At 38.8% G+C, this 12074-nt stretch overlaps 1 protein-coding gene across 2 annotated transcripts in view; it reads right to left on the bottom strand.

The window, feature by feature from the left end:
- Positions 1-241: 241 nt before the first annotated feature.
- LOC124720076 overlaps positions 242-12074 on the bottom strand; it is a 44666-nt gene continuing 32833 nt past the window's right edge. For both annotated transcript variants that reach the window (XM_047245344.1, XM_047245343.1), the window contains one exon: positions 242-1395. In XM_047245344.1, coding sequence (XP_047101300.1) covers positions 1084-1395 — 312 coding nt within the window. In that variant the 3' untranslated portion in view covers positions 242-1083. The remainder of the gene's footprint in view (positions 1396-12074) is intronic.

Here is a 12074-nt window from a genome sequence, read left to right as displayed (position 1 = left end):
TAAGTGAAAGAAGTGAACTTGACTGTGTTGTGATGTTAAGTCGTCGTCATTTACTGTGATGACCCTATCAATTACCTAAAGAAGGTTTTTGAAGGTGGACATCAATAAGAACCATGACACAATAAAAGGTTAGTGACTTAACAGCCTGAAGTATGCCATTTTGATTTGACTAGAGATAGTATATTTGGGTTGATATAATCTCAAATTAAGCTAGTGAAATTAAATTTCAATGTTCTCACAATTTGCATATATTCCATGTAGCAGAACATGGTTTGCGGTTACTGAATAACGTCTTTATTAAATTATGTTAGTTTTCAATATTATACAGCGCTTTATGACATATATGAAATACAGAATGTAAAGTTCTGGCAGAATGCAAATAATCTAGGAGTGAAGGTGACAAGTCACTACATAGTGGAAGCATTAAGTTGTTGCCAAGGCTCATTTAAAAAAAAAATTGTTAGGCTTCGGATGAATCCTTTTTCGAGCCAGAGTACACATACTTAATCCCCTCCTCCCCCTCCCCACCACACACAGCTACACTGTGCTTGAACCACACATAGGAAGGTAGATTGAGGTGAGGGGATATGTCGGATGCAGTGGGCGAGTAAAGAAAAGAGGTTGGCAGCAGAAAGAGGATTGGTGAAAGCCAGCTGGCAGCTCAGAGAGAGACAGCAGGCATCCAGAATAGGAATGCGGGAGAGAAAGGTTGCAGCTCCACAACCTAAGGAAATGACACATTGGCACAGGAGCCAGGGATTTCGTGCAGCACATGATGACGATGACATGGGGATTGGATTGAGTGGGGCTAACGGAACAGAGTAAGGGCAATGGGAGACATTGAGAATGAGGTGTGGCCACAGGGCATTATTGGATATTGAACCCAAAAGGATTACGGGAACAAAGGATGTGTTGCAAGACATCTTTCACACAGATTGCACTATGATCATCTTATTGCTTAAAACTCTCCTGAAGTTTACAACATACAACCTCCAAAAAAATAGAGTCTTTATATCAGACAGGTACAATACGAAGAATAAAAACAAACTATGAGAAAAGTTTTCAATCGATACAGTGCAACTGTCAAAACCGAAGGGCCGTGTCCTTGGTAGGGAGTGCAGGGGGTGCAGACACTTTAATCGGCCGGACTGCCGGGTCGCACTGGGCACCCTCTACATTCGTGGGTGGACAGTTCTCCCCCTCCGCCTCCACCTGCGTCCGAGTGAGCTGCAGCACCCGCTTCACGGCCAGGCGCTGCCGCACTTGGAGCAGCTGCAGCGGTGACATCGGCCGCTGGGCTTTCACCTTCGCAGACAGGCGTCGGCCAGGGAGAGTTCCCTGTGATCCGGTCGGAGTATTCCCTCGGACGTGAGACAGCGGTGCACGACTGTGGGCCTGCAGTGATAAGCTAATCTTAAACCTGATGTCACTCAAATGTAGACAGATCATATCTCGTGGTGCAAAATAACAACATAAACAAGAGACATCAGAATTTAAGTATACAGTGAATATTACTCACACAAGAAATGCAACTGGCATAATTTCCCTCCTTGCACATATATATATTTTTCTAGAGTCCTCCCACCCCTAAAATCCAATTGCCGCATAACCAACAGTAGATATTGGAATGTTCAAGTATTTGGCTGGGTGACATAATCGAAATTGAGATATATTTCGGTAAACTCTGATTTGCTGCTATCTTCACAGGGTCCCGAGGACTGGTTGTCCCTTGCTGGGTGCTGTCTTATATACCCTCTACTGCTGTCAAACACAGCCTGGTGCTGGGCTGGGTGTGGCTCTGCTGCTAAGGTCGTGAGGGAAGTGCACTAGCAGGAACTGAGACAACTGCTGGAGGGAAGCAACTCCTATGTGGCGTGGTCCCAGCTCTTCAGTTGGCACGGTGTGAATCTCTCATCCCACAGCCTACAATTCTGCTTTGAGCATGCTCAAGACTTGAGGGATGGGGACAGTGCCCAGCAGGAGACAGACAGTAATAAGGATGGCATGAAGATGGCAACAAGTTTTTGCCAAAGGATAGCTCTATTTGCAATATGTCTCAGGAAAATCAACTGTATGTGATTAACATATCATCTACGCCTGAGGCACAGGCAGGATTAACCGCATTTCGCTAATTGCTAAGGTGCTATTCCAGTATAGGAGAGCCTCAGCAATTGTGATGTGAATTATTTAGAAGGGAACAGCAATGGGCTGAGGCACAAGTTGGATTTGTATTGGGAAGGGAGACGTACTACAGTATTCCGTGCAGCCGTGGTAATCAGAGCACCAGTGAGGCGTAACACCTAGCACATCTGTCTAGTAAGCAAAAGACCTGGCTTCAAATCCTGGTGCTGGTACAAATGTTAATTCATTGCTTTGGCCTACATCATTATCATAAATAAAGATGAGATTCAATATGTCTCTAGAATATCAACTGTATATGTTCTGGCAAAGCTTGAATTCACCTACTGTAATGTCTACAGTTCTTAGTCACAGTAACAGAAATGTTTTCCGACTGCCTAATGGCACGAAACATACAATAAACAAAGTGGCAATTCTAATAATTGCAATTATTCCCCACGTAAGTCAACAAATCAGCTACAGCAACATACAGAATTTGAGCATTATTGTTTGGTAGGGTGAAGTTTGCTGCACTTTCTTAGAACTGGCAAATCTCCTCCATCACTACTTTTCTATTTTTGCCCCATGTCCCAATATCAACAGCAATAAAAGTGAAACTTCCTGGCAAATTAAAACTGTGTGCCAGACCGACACTCGATGGTAGAGCACTTGCCCATGAAAGGCAAAAGTCTCGAGTTCGAGTCTCGGTCTGGCACACAGCTTTAATCTGGCAGGAAGTTTCATATCAGCGCACACTCCGCTGCAGAGTGAAAATCTCATTCTGGAGCAATAAAATTGGTCATGGCACTGTCAAATCACAGTACGCACGATTCGACCTGAACATTTCTTGTGGAAATGTTGTGCAGACATTACGCTCATCCTACTCAAGAAGCGCAAGCTTTGCGCATGAGGGTGGCAAGTTTGTCATTCGACACATCATGCTGCTCTTGTCACCACCCTCATGCAGACTTCAAGCTGAGTGTTACAAGAAAAGCCTGCAAATTTAGCAATGGCACAGACACTGTGAGTAATAAATGTTACAGGAACTGAGGGTTAGTGCTATTTTAGATTAGGTCTCAGCATTAATGATGATAAATTAAAACAGAGGTTGCAAATAATATGGTCAGACTGTGGTGGTAGTAGTAACAGGAATGAGAGCAGCACATTCACTGTTGTTGGTTGACAAGGTGGTTTTGCAAAACATTTTCTTTACAACTTTTCCAAATGCACTACAGCAACTGACTCCTGGACAGAGCATTCTAAAGACCAATACATAAGTGAAATTTATCTGGTAACATGTGCAGTGCAAGTCAATAAAAAGGGAGGAAAACTATCAGCTCAAAACATTATGTAGGCACAATTTTAATTTACAAAATATTTACACCACCAGCAATCACATGGAAAGAGCAGAACCTATCTTCTGATGTTACATTCAGAGGCATCTCTGAATTCTTCAAAACAGCTTCCAAAGACACTAGATTTATGGCACACAGCTCCAGTTTCAAATAAATGAAAAGAAAGAAAGTACATGCAGAAGAAAAATGCTACGAATATCAATTGTTCTTTATGGTCAAATACTGAATAGTAATGCTACCAACAAGCAAGTGTGCATTATTTTAGCATAGATATTGAACAAAAGGCTATGTTACATGGCACATTTCTTTTAGATTTTCAACAAAAACACACAGAAATCTAATTGAATATGCCAAGTAGAAGATGTGCCCACAACACAGGTGCCACATACAGAGAATGTGCTTTATTTTTGGAATTTCCAAGAACGTTCTCAGGTTTGCGCAAATAAAGCTAGTTGGAGAATATACTTAGAGTGAGAACATTTTCAGCTTGAGTAAAGAGATTCACTAAGTTCTAGTCCATATATTATTGTGTAGCTCAAGTTAGACACAGTTGTTAAATGTAGATAGATATTGACAACCATCTTCACTCGTAAGTGTTTCTATGTGAATACACTATCACAGGCATCTGCTCTCCATAGTTTTTTGGATGTTGCAATAGTCAAAGTATAAAAAACAAAGCAGATGGTCTGAAATCATTTACCTGCTTTGTGCCACCTCTACTCACAACAACAATCTCAGAGTCCATTGGGTAAAACCATTTGATAAAGAAAGAATTGTTTGATGCTTTTGAGCTGCTATTTGGTGAATTTTCTTTTTAATATGTGGCAGGAAGCAGTTTTGCTGGTTATGACTTCTTATTATCACAGTTTTATGAGGTTACCCTTTGAGTGCCAGTTGTGGTGCTTATATGGCACATCAAATAAATGACACAGGTACTATAGTCCACACCAGTGCCCTATTTTTCTCACTGCAGAAACTGAATTGGCTCCAAATAAAGTGAATAAAGTGTAATTACTGTATAGGTACACAGCACGTTTATGCAAAAAGTCTTGTCTTCTGCCATTTACCAGCCACTCCTTGCTCACAAAAAGAAATGTATATCTTCACAGAAATACTGTAGGTTACAAGACATTCCTAACCAAACAGGTCCCATAATGTGGAGTTACAAACATCCCAGGATCGTTAAGAATTAATGTAATGTCTTTTTTGTTATAGTTCAATTTATTGAGCAACATACTGTCTATAAGGATCCTATACATTTAAAATCACAGTTTTCTGCAGTCTTTTGGCATTTTTATTAAGCCTTTTCCCTCTCATGAAGCAGTACACCGAGTTGTGAAGTATCGATAGTCAGCACCTTAATCCATACTGAGGGAAAAAAAAGTTTTTTTTTCCTTAAGAAAGTGTTTAGATTTGAACATATTACATGATCATTCAATTTTTCTTTGTTTTCTCCTTTCTCTCTTCCCAAAAGCTCTCCAGTCTGTGACTGTTCAAGTTACCTTTGTTCTGTCCATATTTTCCCTGTTTTCTTCCTTTCTTTTCATCCAAATTTCATTTTCATAAATTTATTTCTGAATCTGTGTCCTCCATTTATCATTTCCCTATTGATTTCTGCTTGTTTCAGGTCTTACATTTTTTGAACTCAACTCTTATTTCGACTGAGCTGTTTACCACAACAAAAATCCTCTTTGTGAATCTCCTGATCTTCATACGTACGTGCCCATAGAATGTTAGTTGGCCTTTTCTGATAATGTAAGTCAGGGTGTGTGTTTGTATAATTCTAACTTTGATCTCTTCCTCCAGCAATGTTTAATGTATTATGATTGTTGCTCTCACGGTGCGTGCACTGAGCTAATATTTGAATTGAAAACACTTGCTCAACAGGGCTCATGAGGTGCAGATGAATTTATGTATGAATCTTGGGATAATGGGAACTCTAAACTGCACCCATTCTGAGATTATGTTCGGTTTAACCATTCACTTAGTGTTTACAGCAAGTATGCACATACTGCAGTCTGTGTTCTCGTATTCCACCACCCCCCCTTCTATCATTCCCTCTTGGAAAGGAGGGGCAGGCCCTTGAAGAACTTAGTTCTTTTCAACCATTGCAGGCTAGCTGTGGCAGCGGGAACCAAAACTGGAACAATTTTTCCCATGGAATGTTATTTTTGAACTTGCGCATACAGGGAATGACATGTCTCTGTTAAAGGATATTGTCGTAATTACATTTCTTAAACAAAACAAATATCTGTGAAAAAAATTACGTCAAAAATACATATTTTTCTTTTTTCTGTGGCCCTTTCATTGTCTCAGTGAAGGGTTTACAACCTGTATACTTGCAACTTGTCCTCCCTCCCCCAGGTTTACAGTATAACTCAACTTTCAGTCTGAAGCCATTCATTCACTGTGTGTGCGCAGTTTGGAAAATTTGGGGAAAAGAGAATTGGGACAATCCCAGTGTATTTTGTGATCAATAAATATTGCCAACTACAGCTTTTATTGTCCATGCCAATAGCCTCTTTTTAACCCTAGATAACTAAATCCCCACTAAATTTACAATTGCGCTTGGTACCAATTTGCGTTTCCCACCAACATGCTATTGTCAGTACAGGGTGTAAAACTGGGCATTTTGTACTCAATTTGTATGGGGCGTGCCACTGGAGACCTTACAATTGTAAGTAACTAGTGCGTAAACTATATATAATGACTTCATCTGAATAAAATAGGGAGTAGTAAAATTTATTATGCTTTAGAGACAATATAATATTTTCCCCTTTCAGTGTTCTAAGGGTAAACAATTTGCAAAGCACCATTGAAACTGAGTCAGTAAGTTACATCAATCAATTCCGATCAACTCATCAGTTTGCAAAGAATAACTGAGAAACAGAGGTAGAGAGAAGAAGATAAGTTATGAAGTTTTACAGTTCCCTTTTGTAAAAATCATGTTACAAATGAATGCAAATGATGACATTCACATTCATACCACATGTGACAGTGCAATACTGCATACTGGCTAATTGGTGCACTGCTGTCACAGCGGATACAAATATGAGCGCAAGTGTTGTAAACTTATGTGTTACAGAGCAATTAAGACTGGAACATGCTACTTTCACATGACACTGAATGTAAGCATCTATCCATATCAACCTAAATTTTATAAGAGTTGCTATGGCAGATTTCTTCAAGAGCCACAGGAGCTTGAAACTTCACAGCATTTACCAAGAGAGCATTTACAGAATTTACCTAGAGAGTGAAAAATGTTTGCCTTATCTGAAGCTTGTGAAATGTATGAATTTCAATCTGTGTGTTGCATGTTGGCATCTGGGAATGAAATGGTGATGCTACGTATCACCAGTTGTAGTGATGGAACAACTACTGACCTTTGAAGCTTTCAGCAAACACAATCACAGCTGCCTCTATTCCGACATCATCATACTTATGGTTTTCATTCCCAGTCTTCTTGAGTTTAAACACTCTTGCAAAATGATCATACAATTTAAGCTTCCACAGCTGGTACTGACTTCACTTATTTAGTGCTTGGTCAATGTATAAAACTTACTCCTAATGTTTCCTCTCCGACTGTGGGGGACATCTACAGAGGTAAAGTGGTGGCTAACTGTAACCAAAACTCGAAGGAGCATCGAATATATAGACAATGTAGAGGGCACCACAGTCTATCACGTGACATTGGCTACAAGATCATTGCCAGTAATGCCAATATTTTCGCCTGAAAGTAATCAATTGTCATTCTTATGTGGCAATGTTGACACCCAAATTTTATCTAATTTAGCACCTTCCTTTTTTCTGTTAAAATTGTTATGATGTTTATAAATCTCAATAATCCCTCTATACATTGTGCACGATAATAGGAGGTTTTTGATATGATACTTATCTCAGTGAATTTTATTTCATGATCACCTTCTTGGAAAAGGTGTTCCGCTACTGCCAATTTATCAGTATGTTCCAGGCATAAATTCCTCTTGTGTTCAACGAGACAGATGTTGACACGTCTTTTTGTGGTACCAATATACACCATGCCACAACTACAAGGAATTTTATATACACCCGGTGAAGGTATCTTTTCCTGATCTTAGCTACCTTTAGACCCACAAGGAAGATAAAAGAATGCTTAAGATCAGCAAAATATATACATACCCTTTGGCTACACTGGGTATATATGAAATTCCTTGTAGTTGTGGACTGGTTTATATTGGTACCACAAAAAATAACTGTTAATACCTGTCTCACTGAACATGAGAGGAATTGCCATTTGGATACACTGGCTGTAGTAGAACATCCTTACCAAAAGGGTTATCATGAAATGAAATTTACTGAGACGAGTGTCATATCAAAAATGTCGCACTATCATGCGTGTGTGCATAGAGGGGCTATTGAGATTTATAAACACCATAATAATTTTAACAGAAATGAGGACGTGTTAAATTAGATAAAATTTGAATGTCACCATTGTAACATAAGAATAACGATCAATGACTTTCAATCAAAAATGTTGGCAGGATCAGTGATAACGTCATAGTCGATGACACACGATACACTGTAATGCCCTCTACATTGCCTATATATTTGGTGCTCCCTTGAGTTCAGGTTGCAGTTCACCATTTTACTTCTGAAGATGTCTCCCGCAATTGGAGAGGAGACACTAGGAGAAAGTTTTATACATCGACCACAGCTTATTAGCCTGGAATTTTTAAGTGATGAAATCAGACCAAATGGCCATTGTAATACCAAGATAAATGCCTTTCGCCTCTTGCAATGTATCTAACATTATTCAGTGACCTGCCATATTGGTCATTGTCTGCTTCACTTTGGTGAGCAGTGCACCTGAATCACATTGTCACAATTAACACTATCATCAGCATGTACAAAATACAACTGTCATAAGGAAAATTTCCCTCTCATTCTTGTCATACCATTTCATAATGCCCTAATCTGAACTCTACAGACAAAGGCACAGGTTTGTAGCCGCATTCTACTTTTTTCTGAACCAAGTCAATTGCTCTCTTCCCATTCTGTTATAAGTTGCCATATAGCAACTCAGGGTGTATACGTGAACACGGAAAAAAATCCTGAGTTTTTCCCCGTTAAAAATACACTTTTTCCCTATTATGTGACAGTACACTTTCCCTCAAAATTGTAAAACTTATCAGTCCTTTGAATGGTTAAAGGTTTATACGCCTGTGTAGTGAAAAACTGAAAGATCTTTATGTGCAGCAACTTTTATACTATATACTTCTGTATTACAATATGCCGCATACTTTTGTATTACGACAGTATGTACACGAGTTCCCCCAAACACAGCACATTAGTATACGAAGCATTGAAACCGAGATTGCGAAGTGCTCTTGTAAGCCAATCATAGCTTATGTCACATGATCTTGCCACATGATAGCAGATATTGAGAACATAGACCATGTGCTATAGTCAACCAATAGCAACATCACTTAAGTAGCGCGAGCGCACAAATATGAGAAATTGATGGTTTAAATTAATATACACACTCTAGCTACAAGGAAAGCTAAGCTTTCACATATCATATTGGTCTTTTTTTGCGAGTGTTACACTTTAAGATACATCACACAAATCTGCCGGTAAAATTTTAAATAATGACAAATGTCTGGTCTTCTGGGCTCGAAATTCTTCTAAGTGGCTCGCCATCGAAGTGTTAAGCTATGGAAGTCAAATGCTGTGTGATTTAAGAAATTCAAAGCACATATTCTCACAAGAAACATAATTCATCTTGTGTAAAATGAAATTTACTTTGGAAGTAATGCTTTTCAACCATTCGCAATATTTTCCACAACCTGTTAGAATTCGTTTCAGCAGTTGTCAGAGAGCGCCAGAAAAGAGGCATAACTGTGACTGCAGAGCCATGATGAAGTAGGAAGTCTGTACGTTCACACGTATACAGCATTAAAATATCGTATATTATCTCGTAAATGAAACGGGTCATCAGAGGATAATCCAAGAGCTTCGGAATTTCATAAATCATAGTAAAATGCATAATTCACCTTAAAGTACACATACATGTGTCTAGTTCACAAAGAAGGAGGCTCCTACCTGATATTAAGGTTTTCAGTGTGATTTTTGGGATGCAAATTTCTTAGGAGTACCAATACTGTATTATATCAAGGTTTTTTTTTTTTGTTTAATGCCATATGTATCAGAAGATGAAACTGTGCACTTGAAATTCAACAAACAGATGAAACTAACTATTACTGTGGAATGAAACACTTAATTTCAAATAAATGGACTGCCTCTGCAGAAAACAGTAATAAAAGCTAAATTTCTTTAGCATATTGATAGAAACAACTTCATTGTCCTGCAAGTCGATTAATGCTTGACTGCTAACAATGTGGAAATAAAATAAAATCAGAAAACTGAAACCAATAACATATTTTAGCCTTCCATAATTAGGTGAATGTATTTTAATTCACTTGATAGCCACCTAGCCACAGAAATCCGTTTTGTTTTCATTTGATGTGAGAGCTGTAAATGAAGAAAAAACACCAAAATCACTAAACGTAAACAAGGGTCACGTGGAGGCTACTCCCCCCAACAACTACTCAGACTGCCCTTCACACGCTCCAATCTGGCAGCCTGGGGGCACCAGAAAAATTTTTCCAAGTATCATCTGCCTGCTTGTTGCTACTGCTGATACAGCTAACAATCACACTTCAGGTAGCCAGAAGCAGGAGAAAGTACTGTTTGTTCGTGACTCAACTAAGCATGTGCATGAGCCCTCTGGCAACTGCTCAAACAAACCTAATGTAAATGTCATGCTAATTGGAAGAAATTTGTTGCTATGAAGTATTGCATCATCTTCGTCCTAATATCTGAAATTTTGCTGTTGGCAGACATTTGTATGTGCATTGTGTTTTGTTGTTGTAAATGGCACATTTCCTTTGCAGTTTAAGTTTTATTCTGTTACCCCTTGGAGCTGTAAAAATATCCATTCTTTCAATGGTAAAGGTTTTACATACAAGTGCGGGCCTTCAGAGAATGAAAAACCTTGCAAAAAGGTTTTGGAAAGATTTTTGATGTGCAACTTCATTTACACTGCATACTTTCATATTACAATACACTGCATATTTTTGTATTTGTATTACCAAAGTACAGAAACAGCACGTTGGTTTCTGAAGCATTGGAATTGAGACTGAAAAGTGCTTTTGTAAGCCAATCATAGCTCATGTCACGTGATCTCGCCAGCCAATGACATCAGATATTCAGAGCATAGGACACGTGACGTACTCAGCCATCACTGTTAAATGCGCGAACAAACACACAAACAGGAAAAGTTAATGGTTTAAATTAATATATGTGGTGTAGCTACAAGAAAAGTTAAGCTTTCACATGTAATATTGCTCTTTAAGATTGAAAGCAACAAGAAAAGCTAAGCTTCCACATGTAATATTTCTGCGTGTGTTACACTTCAAGATACACCACACAAATTTGCCAGTAAAATTTTAAATAATGACAATGCCTGGCCTTCTGGGCTCGAAATTCTTCAAAGTGGCTAGTCTTCAATTTGTTAACTTTTGAATGAGTAAGAGGCCCTGTAATTTAAGAAATTTATTGCACACTTGCACACATAGCACAATTCATCTTGCGTAAAAGGAAATTTACTTTGAAACTAACACTTTTCAAAGCACCATATGCAAAATTCTCCTGCGAACTGTTAGATATAGCTTCATTTCTGCAGTTGCCAGAGAGTGCCAGAAAACAGGCATTACTGCGCATGGGCAGCTATGAGGACGTAGGATGCCCATATGTTCATACATTATAGTATCAAGAGATCTTACATGATGTCATAAAAGAAACAGAATACTTCAAGAGCACTGGAATTTCCTAAATCATACTAAACTGCATAACTTGGCTTAAAGTGCAAATTCATACGTCCAGATTCACAATGAAGTAGGCCCCAACCTAATATTAAGCTTTTCAGTGAGGTTTTGTGGAGTGCAAATTTTCTTTGAGTACCAGTACTGTATTATCTGTTTGGTTCTTTATTATGGCATAATGCCATATGTGCCAGAAGATAAAAACGTGCACTTTAAATTCAGTGAACAGTTGAAACTAGCCAATAGCGTGGAATGAAACACTTCGTTTCTAATAAACTGACTGCCTCTGAGGAAGAGATTAATAAAAGCCACATTTATTTAGCCAACCGACGAAAATAACTTCATTGTTCTGCAAGGTGATTGACTACCAAAAACTTGGAAATAAAATCAGAAAACTGAAACTAATAACATACGTTAGCCTTCCATAATTATGTGAGTGTATTTTAATTCACTTGATAACTCCCGACCACCGAAATCCATTTTTGTTTTCATTTGATGCCAGAAGTGTAAACAAAGAGGAAACAGCAAAATCATTAAACATAAACACGGCTTACATGGAGACTAACACTTCCCCACTACAACCCAGACTGCTATGCACTTGTGCGAATCTGGCAGCTGGGGCATGCCAGAAAAGTTTTTCCAGGTAGCATCTGGCTGCTTGTCACTACTGCTGATACAGCTAACAGCCACACTTCTAGTAGACGGAAGTACGAGACGGTACTGCCCATATGGAACTCAA

The sequence above is a fragment of the Schistocerca piceifrons genome, chromosome 11, assembly GCF_021461385.2.
Source record: "Schistocerca piceifrons isolate TAMUIC-IGC-003096 chromosome 11, iqSchPice1.1, whole genome shotgun sequence".
NCBI lineage: Eukaryota > Metazoa > Arthropoda > Insecta > Orthoptera > Acrididae > Schistocerca > Schistocerca piceifrons.
This window is presented reverse-complemented; position numbering and strand designations above follow the sequence as displayed.